Raw genomic sequence first — 22453 nt, 5'->3', positions numbered from 1 at the left:
TTCTGGTTCATCGCTACTGCCGGACATTGCATTTGTGCAGTTCTGTGTTTATAGAATAGGTTCAAGGCGTTGGGTTTCATCATGCGCTTCGCTAGTACCCCCTGACATCAATATTTGTGTCGTCATGTACAAGATATTCTTCTCCCGGGAAAGGAGGGTTGATGGACACTTGAGTAAGAGGATATGTGATGCTTGCTTCTTCAAAAAGGAATTTTGTTTCAACAAATTTGACATATCGGGAAACAAAGAATACCTCTTTCTCTAAGTCGAATAATTTTCATCCCTTTTGTCCATAAGGGTAGCCAACAAATACAATTATGACTTTTACTATCAAATTTATCTCCTTTTCTGTCTTGATTGTGTGTGTAGCATAGTGAGCCAAACACTCTTAAGTGGTCATAGGAAGGAGATTTTCCATGGATAAGTGCATATGGTGTTTTACCACCAAGAGTGAGGGATGGAGTCAGATTAATCAGGTACCCAGCGGTCAGAATACATTCACCCCAAAACTGGATCGAAAGTTTCCCTTAAAATCGTAGCGCCCTTGCTATATTCAAAATATGTCCATATTTTTGCCCTACTCTTCCATTCTGTTGCGGTGTGCCCACACATGATTTTTGATGAATAATCCCATGATCAATGAAATATCTTTTTAAACAAGTGAATTCAATTCCATTATCACTTCTGACCACTTTAACACGCTTTTCAAATTGGCGTTCAATTAGAGCAAAGAAATTTATCATTGTTTGAGATACTTCGCTATTGTCTCTCAATAAGTATATCCAAACACCGCGAGAATAATCATGCACTAATGTTAAAAAATAGGATGCACCACAAGATGAAGGTGTTCTATAGGGACCCCACAAATCACAATGTATTAAATAAAAAATGCTTGTTGCACGAAAAGTACTTAAGGGAAACTTGTCTTTTGTTTGCTTTGCTTCTTCACAGATTTCACAAACCTTATTCAAACACTTTCTCCCACTACTATTGACATTAGGAATCAATTGGACAACTTTAAAGGAAGGATGCCTCATTCGTTTATGCCAAAGATCATGATGATTATGTGTAAACTGCATTACACATTTTGTTTGGTCTATCATTTGCGACACAGAAATAAGACTACATTGTAATTTTGGCACATAAAGGACATTGTCAAGTTTAAGACCACCATCGAGAATCAACGTCCCTTCTTTGGTGGCAATAACTTGTTCTTCATCAGGCAATCCCATCGGACAACCTTGTATTGTTCTCTTTTCAGAAAAACTCTTCAAATTCCCTGTCATATTGTTAGAAGCACCAGTGTCTATTATCCATATGTCGTTGGGATGCTTACCGATCATTTTCTCATTCTCACATGTCTTACGGTTGTTCAGCATCTCAACCAGATTCTGTCATTGTTCGTTACTCAAACCAGGCAGCTCGGATTTCCCAAGTTCGGGTCACACCTAGTCACATGATTGCCTACAACATGTGTTGCATTAGCTTGGGCCATGCCTCCTCTGCCTCGTCCTGCTGAAATCCCATTTCTGTGCTGATTTTTGTTATTAGTTCCGCCTTCGTTTCGTGGGCGATCACTCCACCATTCAGGATATCCGATGACTTGGAAACACTTCTTAGCATCATGTCCTACCTTCCCACAATAAGAGCACACCATCAATTTGTCTTTTGTGTCTCCTCTCCCTTTCGCTCTATATCCTGCCTGTACCGCAAGACCCATGACTGCTCCTCTTTCTTCCTTCGATCTATTGATGGTTTTCACCCTTTCTTCTTGCACTAGAATGGCGTACACTCGATTTAACGATGGTAGAGGATCGCCAGCCAGAATGTTAGAGCGCATCGTACCATAGCTTGCATCATCATAGCCCATCAAAAATTGGTGAACCCTCTCTTCTTCTCTTCGTCTTTCAAGTTTAGATGGAATATCACATTTGCATCCTCCACATGAACACCTTGGAATCTGCTAATAGTTTGCGAGTTAGTCCTAGAGTGTTTTTAATTTCCCAGGAAACCATTGTCATCCCTTGTTGCTTGCAATCTGCTAATTCCGCCTTCAACTATTGGATCCTTGGACCATTTACAATAGAAAAACGATCTCTAATATCCTCCCATAACTCCTTTACAGTTTCCGCATATGTCACGGTTGAACGCAAGATAGTTTCAATGGTATTCATTATCCATGACACAAGCATGGATTGAACAGTCCACCAATCTTCCATTTCCAGTGTGCCATCGAGGTTGTTGATGAGTTCCATCTAGAAAACCCCATTTTCTGCGGGCACGTAACGAAACTTTCATTTCTCGGGCCCATTCTTCATAATTTTCTCCCCGCAACTGCACTTGTGTGATCACGTTACCAGGGTTGTCATTTGAGTTTAAATCGTATGGAGGTGCAGGTTTCTTGGAACCATCAGTCTGAGGCTTTACGGCTTCCGTCATGTGGCTCTGATACCATGTCAAAACTGATATTTTGGAATGTTTTGTCTGTATTCAATAATTGTGTCCTAATATATACAAGAATGTAATTTTGTATATCCCATAAAACACTCCTAAAATCCCTTTATCATAGCTCCTACTTTCCCATGATGGTATAATCAAATATATACTTTCCAAATTACCCAACTCAATCTTTGCTTATATGATTGGAAACATGCATAGATAAATATAGCAACAATATATACAATGTATCGTTATTATGGAGAGAAACTTAAAGAAACCTATATAATTTTAATAAATGAAAATTAAGTTGGGGTTTTACAAACGAACAAATATTATTCATTACCCTCAAACAAAACATAGTTAGTTTACATTGGTTTGATAAAATTGTGACCACCTTCAAGTGAAAGTTGGTCTTATTGTTATAGTGAACCCCCATAAACTAGAAGGAAAGTGAGAATCGAGGCACAGGGACACAGAACAAAGGATGTGCCCTTGGAAGGGTCATGGATGGTTTCTCTTCCATGCTAACACTCCCTTCAACCTTCCAATCAAAGCACTGAACCATAGCAGCAAGGTTGGAGGTCACAACCTGAAGTGCAAGTGAAGCACCAGGACACACCCTTCTCCCTGTCCCAAATGGCATAAGTTCAAAGTTCTGTCCTCTTATATCAAACTGTTTCTCCTCTCCCATGAACCTCTCTGGCCTGAACTCAAGAGCCTCTTCCCAAACCTTAGGGTCCCTTCCCATCGACCACAAGTTCACAAGCAACCACGTCTTTTCTCCAATCTCATATCCACAAACCTTCATCTTCTCCGATGACTCTCTTCCAATCATCGGCGTTGTCGGGTGCAGCCTTAGGGTTTCTTTCACTATGCTTCGCATGTACGGAAGGTTAACAATATCTGACTCTCCAATCACTCCACTCTTATTTCCTCTCACTGATTCTATCTCTTCTCTCGCTTTCTCCATCACCTTAGGGTTTCTTATTAACTCCGCTAGCGCCCACTCTATTGTTATAGCAGATGTATCTGTTCCTGCCATCAATATGTCCTGCATGATGCAACTTCTCAAATTCAACACTCCATATATTATATATAACAAATAATTTTGAGTGAAGTTAAAAGAGAGTTAGTTACCAAGATAAAAGCCTTTACATTCTCTCTGGTTAACTTCATCTCCCTGCTCTCATCTTCATGAATGTCCAAGAGAATGTGAAGCAAATCCCTAACTTTTTCCTCTTCATCTCCTCTCTCCTTTCTTCTCTGTCTCTCCTCCATATGCTCCCTTATTACCCTCTCCATCATCCCATCAAACTTCTCCACAATCTCTTCAACCCTCTTCTTCATTCTCTGCAAATCCAACCACCTGCACACCCACACGAAATCTCCCACATTGAACTTCCCCGCCAGCTCTACCGTGTCCTCCACCATCTTTCTCACTTCCGCCACCTCGCCCTCGCTCTCGCACCACGTTCGTCCCAACACCATTCTCGATATCACACTGTTCGTCAGAGTCAACAACTCCCCGCCTACATCCACGGCTTCACGCGCCTCCCCCTTCGTCCGCAACACGCGGAGAAACCTTGTCGGATATAAAAAATGAACGGTTGTTCGATTGGAACAAGTTTAAACATAAATGAAATCATTTTCAAAACAATTACTAATTCAAAAGTACATGAAAGAAAAGTATTTTTGTTTAATAAACAGATAGGAAAAACATACAAAAGATGTAAATATGCTTACCTTCTTCTTTCAAAACATAATAAGGAGAAACAAACCGTCCTATCTAATTGAATTTGATTTATGTTTCATAGATTACTTTTTGGACTCCTGAGCCACAGCGTGATTACGGTGAATGTCAGGTAAATATACAATTAATTCAAATATATACTTATTAAAATTAATTCAAAATAAATGTTGTTCGATGGTGTATATATAGATATTTAGTTACCCCTCTCTCTAAGTATTAAAAGAGACATTAATAGTTTTGTATAATTAACTATTGCTCTACAGATGAACACGTCATTAACTCAAATCAAACAAAAATATAAATCAGACTATTGTTACATAGAAAATAAGCAAAATGGTACATAAAAATTAATTTTTGTCTCATGTTTATAGCAATTCCATTTTATTCAACATAAAAAGTTTTTGCAGTATTTAAATTAAAATAAGAGACTCTAATTATATAAGCTTAAATATGTTCTAATTCTTAAACTTTAACATAAAATTAAAATTTGTTTTTGTCTTAATTTTATATATTTTTTGATCTTAAAGTTTTGAAAATGAATTGATTGTACGTAATCTTTTAAACTTAAATATAGTATTTTTTTTACAAGTTAAATAGTGTTTTAAGTTGATATTTGAATTAGAACTTGTTAAATAATTTAAACAACTTAAACACTAACTTAAAACATAACTTAAAACATAGTTTGATCTGTAAAAAATTTAACATATTTGAGTTTAAGGAAATATATATCTATATCTAAATTTTTGAGAATAATATGGTACGAAAATACGAGACATGGAAGAATTTCAAATTTAAAACAAAATTTAAGAAATAAAATTATATTTAACCATTAGATATATTAATATATTTATATACTATCTAAAATAAATGAATCAGTAACTTTAATTTCTACGAAAATTTTTGTTTATTTTTCATGCTAGTAAACTATTTTATTTGACTTTCTCTTTTCTAAAATATAACATGATTATTTTGATTTCAAATATTCAGTTTAAAGTGATAAAAAATAATTATATATATATATATATATATATATATATATATATATATATATATATATATATATATATATATAAACAGTCGCAAAAGTGTGATATATGGTAAAGTTTTAAAAAATGGTATCGTGACACATTTTTACTTTCATTTGACACATGATAGTAAAATGGTCATAAAAGTGTAAAATTTTGTATGTTTTTAGAGGAATGGTACCATAACACACTTTTATATTCATTTAATACTGGATATAAGGATAAAATTATCATAAAAGTGTAAAATTTTACATTTTTTCAATAAAAAAGAGAAAAAGAATAAGTAAAAATAATATCAAATAAATGTAAAATGGTGTGTGAAAGAATTATTTTTCATTTTTTTAAGGAAAAAAAAAAGAAAAGTAAGTAAAAATTGTATCAAATTAACGTTCAAAATTTAGGTCTGTGAAATAATATTTTTCTAAAGTTTTATATACCTTCGAGTCTCTTGTTCCCTGACGTGGAGGAACTGGTCGAGGGTGCGGGAACCAAGAAGCTCCGACATGCATATCTTCTTCATGAACTTCCAGAAGCTTCCGTAGCGCGCGAAGAGGAAGCCTTTAGATCCGTACGACAGGTGGTGAACCGCCGCACTTACAAAACGGTTCGAGAAGCTACTCTCGTTAGTTTTCAGGAACTCTTTCGCCAGTTCCGGGGACGAAACCACAACGCACGAAACAGACCCCAGGAAGATCTGCATGATGGGCCCGTAGCGCGTGGCCAGTGCCTGGAATGACCGGTGAGGGAGGGCGGAGATCAGGTGGAGGTGGCCGATGATCGGGAGAGAGGGTGGCCCAGGTGGACGGCGGGGATGGCGGCGCATGGACCAGAGTATGGCGCGAAACACGATGGTGGAGAGTAACCAGATGAAGAAGAGTTGCACGTAGGTTTGAGCTTCTGTTTCCGCCATGATTGCGTGTAAGTTTTGGAACATCCTTGGAAAATTTTTCATGTCTTGTATAATGATGGTAGAAAAAGACAAGGTAACAAACACAGACCAAATATTATAAAAAAAATATGGAAGTTTGTTGATGAAAACAAAAACTGACATGTGTGAGTAATTTTTTCCTCCGTGATATTGGTTACTTGAGAGAAGATACTTTCCACCTCAAAATATAGTGTAGAGTTGAAAATTTAGAGAGTTAATTAAGCTTTTCTCACTTTTATAAAACTATAGTTAACATGTTCACGAAAAATAAAATGAAAAATTAATTAATTTCGTTACCAACATTAAATTTATATGGTCTCTTGAGACATCTTTTTATGTTTGTGTTTCGAATATTTAATTCACTTAATCTTTCATATGTGTGATATATTTGTTGCCTCAATTTCTATTGGTTTTATTAATTTGAGGGCATGAAATAAAATTATACAAATTAATATGGAAGGATAAAATAAAATTATTCAAATCATAAAAAAGTCTAACACATTAATGTGTTTTACCGATTCATTAAACACAGAAAAAACCGATAATTAGAGGTATTTTTGTAAAAGGAAATTAACGCACGAGACATTGTAAATTAATCCCAGTAAAAAACATAAACTCAACTTTCAAATTTAGTTCTTATAAAAAAGACATGAAAAATATATAACAAATAATGTATAAAATAAGAGAGAAAAGAAAAATGAAATGCAAATGAAAGAGAAAAAGTATATTATATTTATATTATGTTGTGTAATATAAATAATAAATATTTATTTTTTTATTCCCTTATTTTTTTTCAAATGTAATATTACTAAACGTAATAATTTTTGGGAAAAAAATATTAGTTGTTTTTTCATAAAATAATTCTAAGAGAAAAATAAAGATATATTTTTTGAGTTAAATTTTTCAATACATTAGAAATATCAGGCTACTTTTATTAAGTTTTTAGAATGATGGTAATCAGCAACATAGAACATCCAGATTCACATAACAGACTAAAGGTTTTGGAATGGATGATGAATTATAAGCTGTAATACATTGTTGGTGGCAATCATTAAATACAAAATTCTTGAGATAATACCTGAATTCACAGTCATTCCTAAAATATGAAGTGAATAATTTTGTTTTGTATGAAATTCTGAATGTATAGTATGAATAAAAGTCAAAGTCAAGATAGTATAATCAGGAAGATGATTTTGATTGCAATTAATATTACCTCTTAAATGAAGCTATCATATTAATTCTTGAGATAATGAAATACTAACCATTTTCAATTGATAAAACGATATTTTAGCAATGAAGATAAGGGAAGTAAAATATTCAATCTTTAACTTCTGATATATTTTTCACTTTCATTGTGTAATGACTATAAGATCATCAGCAACAGCAACTGAGCAACTGATCTAGGAAAGACACATGACAGGTGTGACACACGTAAGAAGAAAACTAACAATAAATGAAAAGATTTCGTATTGGAAAAGATATAGAAAAAATATCTTGTACTAATTTCTTCTACAATATTCTTTTTTTTTTCTTTTTTCTGACAACATTCTTCTATCCTCTACTTAATCTTGGAATTTCTTTTTCTCAGGTATAGTGGTGGAAACTTTACAAAGACGTAACAACAATTTGGATCATTGTAATCTTGTTAATATTATTGACGTTTCAGCTGGTTGATTCAATAATAAAACACATGTTTATTTCATTGACTTTCATGACTGAGAATATAAGATTGCGCGACTTACAAACAACAATGAACGTTCACGCAGAGGAAATTCGTCATATTGGTGAAACAACTGAACATCATTATCGGGAGAAAAATCTTTGCATGGAACAGATTCAAGCTTCCTTAACCTTGTTTCTGCATAACAGTTCTCATCTTTATGGAAGGACATCGACCAAAACTTCCTCCCCTATTAACTCGATGAATGTCACGTTTCCAATTAGGGATATCTCATTGGTTGGCTCTTACGCCAGCTTTAGAATATCATCCCTTTGATTGCCCTATGGTCGAATTGTTCAAATTGTAACAAGGTGGTTATGTGTTTGATTATTACATGAAATTGTGTCCGAGATCAATTGCTTATTCAATTACAACAACATTTGTTAAAATCCCAAAATTATATGAAGCAACAAGCTGATAAAAATAAGCGTGATGTCCAAATGCAAGTTGGTGATTTTGCATTGGTGAAACTGCAACCTCACATGCAACATTCAGTAGAATTGCATAAACATTGGTTTACATTGTTTTGGATCCTTTGAAGTTGTCTAGAAAATAGGCCTAGTGGTATACATTCTCCCCTGTTTTCTTCTCTTACAAAGCCAACTCAAACCCCTCACCATTGTTGTTGCGGTTTTGAAGATAAGCATAAACGAAAAAACCTTCTTTCAGAAAAATAAAAAATATACGAAAAACAAATCAGATGATACAGTTTAGGCTAATACCAAGAGAAGACGGAGAAGATACGCAATAACGAAAATAACTTCTTTCAGAACGAAGATACGAAAACCAAATTAGGTTCAAGAATACCTGAACTTCAGTTTTCTGGTCACATAATAAGGAGTAGTAGAACAAACTTTGAAGAAGAAGAGCGGGAAATTACGTCCATCATAACGTCAAAACGGAGAAAAAGCGGGAATGCCAAAAATACGAAAATAGCGCTGCATAGGATGAGAGAAAAAGATAAAGGTAAGGATATAATAGTCAACTGGCCAGAAAATAATAAAATGACGAAAAAACCTCCATTTAGGACAGGTGTCAAACAAAAGAAGTTTTGTTAAATTAGTAATGAATGACGAAAAAACCTTTATTTGAATTAATATAATTCGTAATTCAGGAAGAATTTTCAATTGGGATAATAGCAAAAACAATTGAATTAAAATAACGACCAATGACTTCAATCAATATCAACCCAGAAAATCCTATTCAACATCAATCGAAAAATATTAATGGTGTTTGATTAACTTTAATAAAAAAAATTCATTAATAGTATTTTTAAATATTAATTTTTTTATTTAGTGTTAATTAAAATATTATCTGCACTAATTAAAATTCAATAAATTTAAATTATCTAAAGTAAAAACAATTGAACTTAATATATTTAAATATTTAAATTTCTTTATCCAAGTAAATTTTCTCAAAGAAACGCGTTTAAACGCTTTTCCTTTTCACAAGTTTCATTTTTCAGAAAGATCGACTTTTTTATAGATTCCAATACTTCTGAATTAAAAAAAAAATTGTGATAACTTAATAAAAAAGAGTCTGCTAAAATGATTTGAAGATAATTATGGTAAAAATTAAAACATTTATCACTAACACATTAGATTGTACTCTAAAATTCTGTACCCTCTGCAATCTTCCACCATAAACAGAACTCAAGCTATTTTTTTGGATACCAACGTTTCATAACGAAAATGATTCTAACCACTTTTAATCAGTGGAAAGCGTATGACTGCATCAAAATTTGATCTCTTCATCGTAAAAATCCAAAGTTATTGGCTGATTATAATTAAAATTGATTAACTAACTAATCACATGACACAACTTTTGTATTTTTTTTTCTCAATTTTGTCATGATATATTCGAAGTTAAACTTATTAGAAATTAATTAGTCGTTTACAAAACATAATTAAAAAATGATTAAAAAGTACCTCAAAATAATATGGTTGGCAATTCAAAAGTGTTTACAATTTTATTCTTTTGAAGTTGTATTAATCTTATAAATAGCTACCTTAATTAATATTTAGTTATTGGTGGTCCATGGCATAAATAGGTGATATTTGATGTTCCCTGTCCTCTAGTGTATGTATTATTGCTATGATTAACATTACCCCCATTTTATTATTCTATGTGTTGTTTCCATCATTCAAAATCAAACATTTCATACAGGAAAATAACAAACTACATATATATAATAACAAAGTCAATCAACATTAATCCATGCCAGCTTTACTTAAGAAAATGTTAAAAGGACATTCCTACATGATATCATATTATGTTCTTGTTCATTTGGGTGCAAGGGCTTAGGAAAAAGTTGATCTTAACATACCCTTATAGCGAAAGGACAAAGCCTAACGACTGGAAGACATAGCAAGGGATGTGCCCTAGGAAGTGCCATTCCAGGTCCCTCTTCCATGTCAACTACTCCTTTACCATCTTGACCAACCTTCCATTCAAAACACTGAATCATTCCAGCCAGTGTTGTGGGAATGATCTGCAAAGCCAGTGAAGCACCAGGGCAGCTTCTTCTCCCAGCTCCAAATGACAAAAGTTCAAAATGCTGCCCCTTCAAATCCAAAGGGCTTTTTCCCTCTTCATCAAGGAACCTCTCTGGCTTGAACTCAACTGGCTTTTCCCAGTACTTTGGATCTCTACCAATGGCCCATACATTCACAAACACAGTGCTTTTTGCTGGAATCTCATACCCTTTAACATTACAATCTTCAGTGGATTGCCTCACTATCAAAGGTCCTGTGGGGTGAAGCCTCATTGTTTCCTTCACTATGGACTGAACATAAGGAAGGTTAGGAATATCTGATTCCTCCACCAATCTGTTCTTTCCAACCACTGATTCAATCTCTTCCCTTGCTTTTACCATCATGTCTGGATGGTTGATTAGCTCAGCCAAAGCCCATTCTATTGTAGTGGCTGATGTCTCGGTTCCAGCACCAAACATATTCTGCAAATTACATAACCAAAAATCTCATTGTAAGTTTACTTTATAAAGTTCCTGAATGAAATCTTTAAAGGGACTTCTAATTACCATTATGAAGGCCTTGATATTTTCTCTTGTTAATCTAATCTCTGAATGTTCATCAGCATAGATATCAAGCAGAATATCAAGTAAATCCTTCACTGTTTCATCTCCATCACCACCTTTTTCCTTCTTCTTTCTTCTTGCATCTTCGTGTTCCTTTATGATCTTCTCCATTATGGCATCGTACCTACTTCTAACTCTCTCAAGCTTTTTACCAAACCCCTGCAAGTCCAACTTCCTAACAAACCACAACATGTCTCCCAAGTTGAACTTCCCACCAAGCTCAGTCATCTCTTTCACCAGCTCAATCAACTGGTGCCCTTCCCCTTCAACATCACAACACCTTCTTCTCAAAGCCATTCTTGTGATTATGTTATTTGTGAGCATGGCTAGCTCCTTGCCTATGTTCACCTCCTCTCTGAAACCAGCCTTTTGCATCATGCTGTTCAAGAACAGCCTTGTCTCCTCAGCTCTAATGGGAAGGTGCTGGTGAAGCATGCGGCTTCCGAGGAGTTCAGTCATGCAAACCCTTTTCATGAACCTCCAATAAGGTCCATAGGGTGCCAGCACAAAATCTGAAGAACCGTATGTGATGTAGTCCAAATTTGTTCTTTTGGGTCGGTTTAGGAAGCATGATTCGTTGGTTTTGAGGCACTGAGATGCCATTTCAGGCGATGAAACAAGAACACAAGGTTTGGAACCAAAGAAGAGGTAGACCAAAGGGCCATAGCGTGATGAGATGGTGTGAAATGCTTGGTGGGGGAGGTTGGTGAGGAGGTGCAGGTGTCCTAATACAGGGAGGGGTCTAGGACTTGGTGGTAGGCGTGGCCTCATACGAAACTTTTTTAGGATTACATGTAACAAGAATATTGAGGATAGCCACAAGAGAAGCAGCACAAAATAGTCACCAAATTCAGCCATGAATATTGGAAAAATGTTTCTATTCTGAACAACACAACTAAGTTTATCATTCTTATATGCTGCCCACCAAATCATCAAAATGATAAAAAGTTATTTTATATATCAATAATTCATTTGTCGCCAAATTTCTTCTAGAATTGCGTAAATGTTGACATAAAATTAAATGAGGATAAAAATAAAAAGTACATATTTATTTGTTTTAATTCTTGTTATAGTTTTTGTTATGTAGTAAGGATATTTATGTAATAACATAAATATCTTAGATATTTTAGACAGTTAAAATATCAGTCAAAGCCACTAACCACACTTTTAGGTAAGGTGGTTATTTTTATTCTTTATAAATACAGTGACAGGACCCAAGTCCAGGTACGTTCTCTTTATGCTCTAGAGATCCTGAATAATATTTCAGAGCAGTATCCAATTACTCTCTTCTGAGCTTCAGCTCCACAACTCATATCTGACTTGAACGTCGGAGTATCTTTGCAGGTACCTCCCCCTCCTTTGGTGAATACGAAGGACAACAGTTGAAGAAATGCAAGCATCCCAGACATCCAGGAGCAACAGAGACACACAGGAAAATGTACACCGAAACAGTTTTAAATTATTAAAACACAAATGATTTATTAGTTTGGTAACTCTTTCTTTTTCTTTTTTTCTTTTATTATTTATTTATTTTTATTATCTCTTAAGGGTGTGTTCACTTGAGGGAGTTTGAAGGAGATGATTTGGGAGGGAATGATTGAGTGGATTTGAGGGTAAACTTTTTTTTGTGTTTATTTGAGTGGATTTGGAAGTAATGGAGAATGAATTTAGAAGTAAAGTTTGTGAGAATTAGTGTAGAATTTAATAGATGTAACTGTTTTAAAAAATTTGTTTAATTGGTAGAAATTAAAGATTACCAAATTTGTTTAATTATTTTTATTATCTCTTAACTGTTTAATTGTTCTAAATTTATAAAGTTCATTTGTATTTTTAAGATATTTAATCTCTTCTTCACGACTTTAATTGTATTTTTTTATGTGATTTTATTCAAAATATGTATTGCATTTTAGAAAACACAAATTTCAATTTTATTGAATCAAATAATTTCTAGAATACATATTTGATTATTTCTATTCATTTTTAATATTTTTTTATTATTATTTTTATATAAAATTATTTCATTCAATTTTAAGTGTTTCATTGGGTAAACTTTAGCACATGGAATAACAAGTTTATCTTCTTTGTTCCTTCTGTTTCTTAATTTTACTTTATTTGAAAAACTTTTGTTTTGTTATCAAAATTCTATTTTACATTAACGATTCAATTTTTTCGATATTTACTAAGTTTATTCAAATCTTCAAGATTTTTTTTTCTATAATCTTGATTATAATTTTTTTTTGTATGATTTTGTACAAACACTATAGCATTTCAAAGAATGCAATTATCAATTTCCCCAAAATCAACACATTTGATCATATTTATTTTCTTTCTACAATTGTTTAACTTTAATTCAATTATTATTTGGTACTTTAATTTGATATATATATATATATATATATATATATATATATATATATATATATATATATATATATATTATATTTGACATTGAATAAAAGAGAATGTGTATCATTTTTATATTAAACTTTTGATATATTACCTTTACTTTGATGTGATATTTATTTTTGTGTAAAATAAATGTTTTATTAATATGGAAAATAGTTATCAGGCCGGACTCACGTATGGATATATATATATACAACACTTGATAAAAACGAAAATGAAATAAAAATTTCATGAGACAATAATATAGATGAATTTTCATTTTAAAAATAAAAACAAAAATAATAATATTTTCATTCACCTTATCGTATTGTCTTTCCTAACTTAAAATATAAAATTAAATATGAAAGAGTTTAGAGAAGTATTATCCTGTAAAAAAAAGATTAAATGAAATAGTTTAGAGAATTGGCTATAGTCATATAAAAATGGTATTGTGTAGTTACTATCAAAATTAATATTTCATATTTTTCCTATGTAATTTATATATAAACCTAAAAGGCTCTTAATGATTAACTGTCTTTTAATGAAGGAATATACTATAGCCGCATTCGGATATGTGAGTATTTGAAGTGTTTATTTATACAGGTTTGAGGGAAGTGTTGCCACGGACGGTAAGGGATGGATGTTGTGAATAGATATAGCAATTCGTGGATATTTATCAATAAAATTTGTGATGAATATAAGTTGTATTCGTGAGTATTTATTATTTATGAGTAATAGATAATTAATATTTTAATATTTATTTATAAATGAATTGGATCTACTCAAATTGTGGTATCTTTTATTTGCCAATAATTAAAATTAAATTTATATTTTATTAATTTAAATTAAATTAAAATTAAAATAAATTTATATTTTGTTAGGTTAAATCTAATTAAAACTAAATCATAATTTATATTTAATTTATATTATATTTTATATCTTTTTTAATTTTATTTTAAAATTTTATAGAATATTTTTTAAAATATTTGTGGATATTTACATATACTTGTGAATTTTAAAAAAATTATGATTATTTCTTAAACGGATAACGGGTTAAATAACAAGATGGGTAATAAGTGAATTCTTTTATTTTTCATCTAGCCAGTTTTTGTTTTTTTTTGTCATCTAAAATATAATATTTTGATTTTTTGTAATGGAGGACAAAAGTGAAGTTTAGTGAGCATGTTCTAATTTTTGTAATCATGTTCAGTTGTGCAAGGAGAGAATTAGCATCAACATGTTCGTCGTTATGGTGTTTATCAGACTGGTAGAGATGAGACGAGAGGAGAATAAAATATTGTACGACGAAAGGGAAGTATCATAGGCATGATCTAATTTTTTAATTATATTGGGTTGTGTAGAGGATTAGTGTCGACTTGTTCATCAAGGTAGTGTCTGTCGGACTGATTAAGATGAGAGGAATGGAGAATAAAATAATGAATTATGGAAGTGAAATGTCGCAAGTCTAATTTTTCAAATGAAGTGAATTATTGTGTTAAAAAAGAATATTGTGGATATTTTTAATAATTTCGTAAAGTATTGTTTCCGTACATTAATTATCAAGTTTTAGCTTAAACATAACTTATATAATAAGAATAGACATGAGACTATTTTATAATTGTATTAACTATATTAAAAATCTTAATTATTTTAGATCATAAATAACAAATGTTAAAGAAACGACTATCTTTCCACTTGTAAATTGATTAAAAACCTCAGTTTTAAATATCAAAACTCTTATTATTATTATTATTTTCTACATTTATTAATTATTTTAAAAATATTTTTTTAAAAATATTATAATCACCAAGAAATGTAATGCTACTATAACTAATTGACTTTATGAATAATAAATTGGTTACAGTTGATACGCATATACCATTAGAATTTTTACTTTGAAATTTCATTTTCATTAGACAAAAAGTATATAATAATCATCTGTTTTCGTTACACATGAACCTTTGATTTTTTCTTTTGTGGGGAAGCATATTTTAACCTAACAAGTTATTGCTAGAACACAACATGCAAAAAATAATGATATTCTTCTAGGAAAGATTGTCAAATAAAATCTAAGTGGTTCATACATCAAATCGAACATTGTATGCGATAAGATTAAATATAATAGCATGAAAGTGAATTATGCAGTTAATATATATATATATATATATATATATATATTAGAATCCATGCCTTTTCTAATTTCTTCCTTCTTGATTTGTTGCTAAATAAATATACGTGAGTGGTCCTATAAATTATAATACAATATCAATGAGCTAAAATATTAAAATCCGTACATTTTCTAATTTCTACCTTCTTGGTTTCTTGTTAAATGAAAATACGTGTGGTGGTCCTATACTAGATTGTCTTTTTGGGTTACCTCCAACGGGGCATGTACTTCTTTTTCCTTACATTATAAATAAATAATTTTTCATTTACATGTTTTACAATTTGTTATAAATTATGACAGATTCGTAAGAAAATGGTCAGTAATGCAAATATGAGTTGAAAATATTTTATTAAGTAAAAATAAAAATAGGATTTAAGAAAATATTTATAAACACACAGATTTTGCTTTTTTTTTTTAGGATAAAGAATTGATTGGGTATGAAGAATATTTGTAATACTACAACCTTTTTACAAAATTTGAATTACAAACACCAAAGATCATTTCGCATGTTTAAAACAAAAAAAAAATATATAAGTTCATCGTTCTAATCCTACTTTCTTCCCTTTTTACTAGATTGATCTTTTAATTTTAGCTTTTGCACCTATTTCTAATTCCTATTGAGATATGCTTTTGCGGCTGCATTTCTCATACTAAAAGTTTTGTCTATCCAATGTTTTATTTTTCTACTTTTGTTTGTATATGCTTGTCGATGCATGGATTAGTGATTAACCAAATTCCTTTTAATATATCATATTGTTTCTTTTTTCAACTATTCTTATGCCATGGTCCCCTATAGTATATATTATCAGATTTTGCATACAAATTTGTATTTGTTGTTGTCATTTTTGAATTTATATGTAAAAACACATTTATCATTTCACCACTTATTCTCTATGTATCCTCTTAACAATCTAGTTCACTTAGAAAATCTTATTCTCTTTTTTAAAATTTTTCTCAGCCTTTAACGTATGAATTTTATGCACTAGATTGGATTAAGCACAATTTTGAATATGAAAACTTTCTTTTTAGAACTTTGTTTGGTGAGCAAGAGAGAAGGGTGACCGACATTTGGAGAGAATGACCATGTGTCATGTTACTAAAAGATTTCTCATAAGTAGTGACCATATATCATTCTAGGAATTGAGATGATTCTCTCATGTTAGTGGCCACATGTTTTCTTCCTAATGGAGAGAACTTTTGCCTTGATTTTCAAGCTAGCCAAGTTAAGGTTTTTAGAGTTTTTCTTCTACAAATTTAAAGACATCTTAGCCTATAATAGACGTGTCTCCCCATGTAAATTCACTTTGACATTAGTATTATTATGTTGTCAAATTATTGTGTCATCGTATTTGTCTCTAAAGTCATGGTTAGAGCATTTTATGTTGTCTTCTCTAGTCACATTCCTTGAAAGTTGACCTAATCTTTCTTAAGAACTCGAACACCATCATATCACTATCAAACATTTCACACTGAGAGCATTCTGTATCATTCAATCTGGTTGCTTTAGTGAACTCACTTTAACCTCATCTTCATGGTTTGAATCATTCTAGCTTGAGGAAGAGGCCATCGAAAAGTGAGAGAGAGGGTATGGGTTCAACTTTTCCACTAACACTTAAAAATTATAAGGTTAGTTTGATGAGTTTAGAAGAGAGAGAAAAATATATTTTGGATTCAATTATTTCCACTAACAAAATATTAATAACTAACTTTTTTCGATAAAAGAAAAAAGGAATATAATTGTGACAAATATAAAAGAGAAAAGAATAAAACGATCATTTCCAAAATGCGAGAGTGCATGATAAAAGTTTGGGGTACAGAAAGAATGACCCTAACTTTAATCTCCATAATACAATTTCTATATGGTTAATAAAGTCTGATTGGGCTAGTAACAATCTAGGATTCTTTTAGTTTGTTCCCAAAAACTCAAGTGATACCCTCTTTCCATTAAAAAAAATAGTGGGTTATCCGAAACTAAAATTTGAATTGCTTTTTCTATAAGAGAGATGGTGACACTATACTTTTGTTTTGGAATGTGGAAAATAATGTTCACCACTCATCAATTTGTAAAAAAAAAATCTGAAAACAGCATCAAGACCGTATTGAAATATGGCTACCAAACTGAAAATAAAATCGTATATACACCAAAAAAATAAGAAAAAACTAATAATCAAGAACCGCAGCATCTTTCTTTGGGATCTCTTTTTTGGGTTGATCTCTGTACGATCTTTGCAGGTAATTCTGAGAGGAACCAAAAGTACTTAGAAAGAAAAAGATACTACACATCTTTTGTCTTTCATTACTATTTGTAAGCAACCGAAACATGAAAATGTAACTGCAAAGCTTATATAATTTCACAATTATAGTTACTGTAAGTTGATCCCTTCCTATAATTAATAAGTATCTCACATCAAAGACAACATTAATACTAAAAAATTCAACTACAGGCCAAAAACAACTGCATCCAGCTAGTTATACAGTTTGCATTCCTCTGTCTGAACTGAACCATCCCTTCAAAACCGGGGATTTGTATTAACAAATTGAAATCCTAAAGCTGTAAAAGATTAAAACAGCAGAAAAACTGCAAGCTTGTGATCAACAAGCATAGTGATAAATAAATATAGACTACATTTTGCTGATTGGATGACCAATAAAAGTATCTGTCCTCTCTACAAACGCCACATGTAGGCGGAGTCGGGGGAGCAATATGCTCCCAAGAAGAGTAGAAACAAGCGAAACCTAAGACTATCCACAGCAGCCACCCTTTCTTTCACCAGCATTCATGTCTTGGTTGGGAACAATTATCTTGGTTCCCTTCAGAAGCCCTGAACTGCCAAGTGGATCAGCATCATCATTGGCAGTTAGTGTTTTCTTGCTTATAAGTCTGTATATCTCAGTTAGAATGGTCAGAAAGGCAGTTTCCACATTAGTGGACTCAAGTGCTGATGTCTCCATAAAGAATAGGTTCTCTCTTTGAGCAAACTCCTCGGCATCTTCAGTTGGCACTGCTCTAAGAGTTCCAAGATCACATTTGTTGCCAATTAGCATGACAACAATATTTTTGTCTGCATGGCCTCTCAGTTCCTCTAACCACTTTGCCATGTTATCAAATGATTGACGCTTAGTCATGTCATAAACTAACATTGCTCCAACAGCACCGCGATAATATGCACTAGTAACTGCCCTGTACCTGAGAGAAGAAAGAAGAGATATCAGAAGCTAATTTGCAAAAAAAAAGCTTCAAACTCTAAAATAAAATGTAGAAAACAATTCAAGTTGTGAGCAAGATGCAAACCAAGCTAAAGAAGAGAGCATATATATGGCATAATTAGAATAACCTTGGACGCAGAAACAGCGACCTCAACAATTCAGCAGCCTCAAACTTGTTTAGGAAATCACCACCTGCATTTTTTTTCGTATTTCATAACTTGGCAGCCCCCATCCTTATATTTTATCGCAATCAACAACACTTCACTAGACATCCAATGATCCAAACTTTACAGGAGCTAAACCCAAATAAGCCATAAAATGAGTTTAATTTTCACGCACATGTAAATAAGTTTTAATTGTCAACTGATCAGAAATCATTTTATGACTTTTAAAGTAATCTATCATTATATAAAAATCCTACCGTCATTATTTTTTAACTGGCATATCACTTGTTGATTTACCAGACACCCACTTAATTTCATCCTCTCTCGTTTATTTTCCCTTTATGTAGGTTACCATGCATGGATTTAGGCCTAGTTTATTATAAAACTCAATAAACTTATCATTCATAACCATCTACACTATTGTAAATTCCAATTAAAATCAAACAACTTACATAAATTTTCAATAACGACAATGCAAATCTTGCTCACAAAATCCTCTAATTAAAAACAATCAAAACTAAATTTGCCGCATGAACATCAAACACACTTCCCTTTCCTCACTTGGTCCCCTTCCCCCTACATTATAACGTCCTCCCAGACTCAACCACAAACAAAACCATTCAATTCGACCATTAAACAAACCAAATTAGCTCCAACACTTTCCAGCTGTTTTCAAATACACTATGATCACGTGAATATGCATTTAATTCCTACCTTCGAGTTTGATTAGTTTGTGACTCAGTAAACTTGAGAAAACTCGGGATAAGACAAAAATGATATAAACTACTGATCTCTAGCAAAGTTCTAATCATTTCCAATACTGCAAATCATCTAAACCACACAAGAAACATGTTATTACATTAATAAACAACAACAGAAACGAAAGCGACATTCCAGCAAGCAAAACGACGCACAGTTTCTAAATTGATTGTTCAACAGTACAACGAAGCAGAAGGATGAGAACGATTATAGGTGCGTTTGGAAGGCCTCTTCTTAATTTTTGTTATTGAATTTATGAGAAGCAACACGACAGGCAAAGGAAAGCGAAACGCGAAAGGAGGAGAGAATGGACCTTTCTTGGCCCGCGGTGTCCCATATTTGAGCCTTGACGGTTTTGTTATCGATGATGAGCGTTTTGGTCTGAAACTCCACGCCTATGGTGGCTTTCGAATCGGCGCTGAATTGGTTTCTGGCGAAGCGCGCGAGGAGCTGGGTCTTGCCGACGGCGGAGTCACCGATCAACACGACTTTGAAGACGTAATCGATCTTGTGGTTGAAATCGCCGTACAGGTTCGACATCCCGCGGAAATGAGACGGTGATGGCTACGCGAGACGGAGGGTGCCGTTGGTGACGACGTCGTTTAGATGAAGCATTGCGAAAAGCTGTTGTTGGGATCGCGGAGGGGGGAAGTCATGATCGTCGTGATCATCATGATCATCACATGTTGGTGATAGGAAGAAGGAGGGAAACGCGGTCGTTTTGGTTGTTGGGTTGACAGAAGAAGAGGCGTGAGGAAGAAGGAAAGGGGTGGTGGCCGTTTGGGGTGAGGAAATGGGAGAATTGGTAGAATTTGTTTTTAATATATTACAACTTTCTTTTAATTATTTACTTTTGTATTTATGAATAGTGTTTTTGTAACTTGTGATATTATGTAAAATTATATATATATATATATATATATATATATATATATATATAAGTAAACTTATATTTAAATATTAAGGAACATATTAAAATAATTATATCAAAGTCATTAGTTATATTTTTAATTTAGCTTTAAAAATATTAGTCTTAATGGAATTTACTACATTTTTTTATTTCTTTAATTGATATAAAATTTATTTTAATAAATAATTTAGTATATTTTTTAAATGCAATATGTTTTATTATAATTATTAGTAAGAAAGAGACACTGATTTTTAGTTACACAAAATAAAGGATGATTTATAATGTTTTGTATTGTTTAATATATATGTGTGTGTGTGTATAGTATGATAGCATTTATATGTCTTTTTCTTTCATCTATAAAATCCTTCTTTGTAATTTTTTATAGTATGATAGCATTTATTTGTCTTTTTCTTTCATCTATAAAATCCTTCTTTGTAAATATTATTAAAACAATAGAATTTAAAATAAAAGAAAATTATGTATTCTGAAATATCACTTAAAAACATTATGAGTGGTTTCAAATTTAACTATGTATTTATAAAGTTATTGATTTTAAAATCTAAAATATTTATATCATTCTCTTACACTCTTTTAAATACAATTTTTTATATTAATTGAAATTTATTGAGAATTAAAAAAATGTAGATTTGATTATTAGTTCCTGTGTGATCTCAAAATTTCACAATAAATACGAAGAAAGAGAAAATGATAAGAAAAATATTATTTTGGATGAGCTTGTTAAATTTTAAGTTAATATTTAAATTAGAATTATTAAAATGATGTAAATAATTCAAATGTTATTCTAAAATATGTTTTACAATTTAATCTAGTTGGATAAGAAAGATTATATTTATTCATTTTTAAAAGCGTAGAAAATAAAGTGTATCAAAATTTGAGGTAGGAAGTAATTTCGATTTTGTGTCCAAATTTAAGGACTAAAAATATATTTTACTTTTAAAAAAAAATTAGATATGAGAATAAGAATTGATATGAAGAGATGAGTCTTGTCATAGTATTCATCCTTATACTCAGTTCATGTTTTTATCGTCATTCTCATTTAAATTATTAAAATATTTGTATATAAGATTATATTAGTCTTTATACATATTGATAATTGGTCTTAAACATATTGTTATTTACTTTGACCAGACGAACCTTGGATTGAAGGTATGTAATTAGAGTAGTTTTTCACTTTAGTTTTCACTAATTTAGTTGGTTGATAAGTTTGACATTTGCTGTTTGTTTACTACATAACTTTTTTTCACAATTATCCAATTTAGTTTACTCTTTTTGCATTCCCCATGCAATTATTTTTAATTTAAATGCAAGAACATATATATTTGTTTTGTGAAAGTTGCAATTCTTTTTTCAAAATCCAAACCAATTCATACATAGTACCATCGAAAGTGGTATGAAAATCTATGATAAATGTACTTTATTGTAAGAGTAATATGGATTGTAAAATTGGTGAAATAAAAACATGTTGTATGTATATTTATATATCAAGATTGATAAGTATGATGCACTATGAAAATATATGTTGGTTGTAATTTATCATGAACATGATATCACTTAGTATGGATGAATACAAATATGGGTGATTGGTATTTGAAACTTGATGTAGAATCATGTTTGTGGATGAAATAACGCATTCGGTGTAATTCAAATGCTCTTGTGTGAATATTTTATGGTGGCATTCCTTTATTGAATCTGAATATCGAGTTTATCATTATAATATGCTTAGGTGTCTATGAATAGTGTGATGACCATATCATTAAATCATATGTTTTGAATTGTTTCATATATTAAGTTATAAATTGTCTATGTATGTTCATGTTAGCAATAACTTACCATCTTTTTTTTGTGATTGTGTGTTTTTTTTTCCTTTGCAATGATCATCAC

General features: G+C 31.7%; 3 protein-coding genes across 3 annotated transcripts; all 3 read right to left on the bottom strand.

Annotated features, from left to right (window-relative positions):
• Positions 1-2746: 2746 nt before the first annotated feature.
• LOC108325425 (cytochrome P450 93A3) lies at positions 2747-6166 on the bottom strand. Its single transcript, XM_017558494.2, has 3 exons — positions 5652-6166; positions 3577-4021; positions 2747-3490 (listed from the first exon to the last, which is right to left on the bottom strand). Exons 1-3 carry the CDS (start codon positions 6164-6166, stop codon positions 2879-2881), a joined length of 1572 nt encoding a protein of 523 aa, XP_017413983.1. The 3' UTR covers positions 2747-2878.
• Positions 6167-10082: 3916 nt separating this feature from the next.
• Positions 10083-11817, bottom strand: LOC108325724 (cytochrome P450 93A3). Its single transcript, XM_017558818.2, has 2 exons — positions 10903-11817; positions 10083-10818 (listed from the first exon to the last, which is right to left on the bottom strand). The coding sequence occupies exons 1-2, from the start codon at positions 11815-11817 to the stop codon at positions 10180-10182; spliced, it is 1554 nt and encodes a 517-aa protein (XP_017414307.1). The 3' UTR covers positions 10083-10179.
• A 6061-nt stretch (positions 11818-17878) lies between these two features.
• LOC108326646 (ras-related protein RABA4d) lies at positions 17879-20442 on the bottom strand. The gene is made up of 2 exons (XM_017560249.2): positions 19955-20442; positions 17879-18698 (listed from the first exon to the last, which is right to left on the bottom strand). Exons 1-2 carry the CDS (start codon positions 20179-20181, stop codon positions 18254-18256), a joined length of 672 nt encoding a protein of 223 aa, XP_017415738.1. The 5' UTR covers positions 20182-20442; the 3' UTR covers positions 17879-18253.
• Between the last annotated feature and the right edge of the window lie 2011 nt (positions 20443-22453).

Source organism: Vigna angularis, chromosome 3, assembly GCF_016808095.1.
Source record: "Vigna angularis cultivar LongXiaoDou No.4 chromosome 3, ASM1680809v1, whole genome shotgun sequence".
Taxonomy (NCBI): domain Eukaryota; kingdom Viridiplantae; phylum Streptophyta; class Magnoliopsida; order Fabales; family Fabaceae; genus Vigna; species Vigna angularis.
Note: the sequence above shows the minus strand (reverse complement) of the source record. Positions and strands in the feature narration are given on the sequence as shown.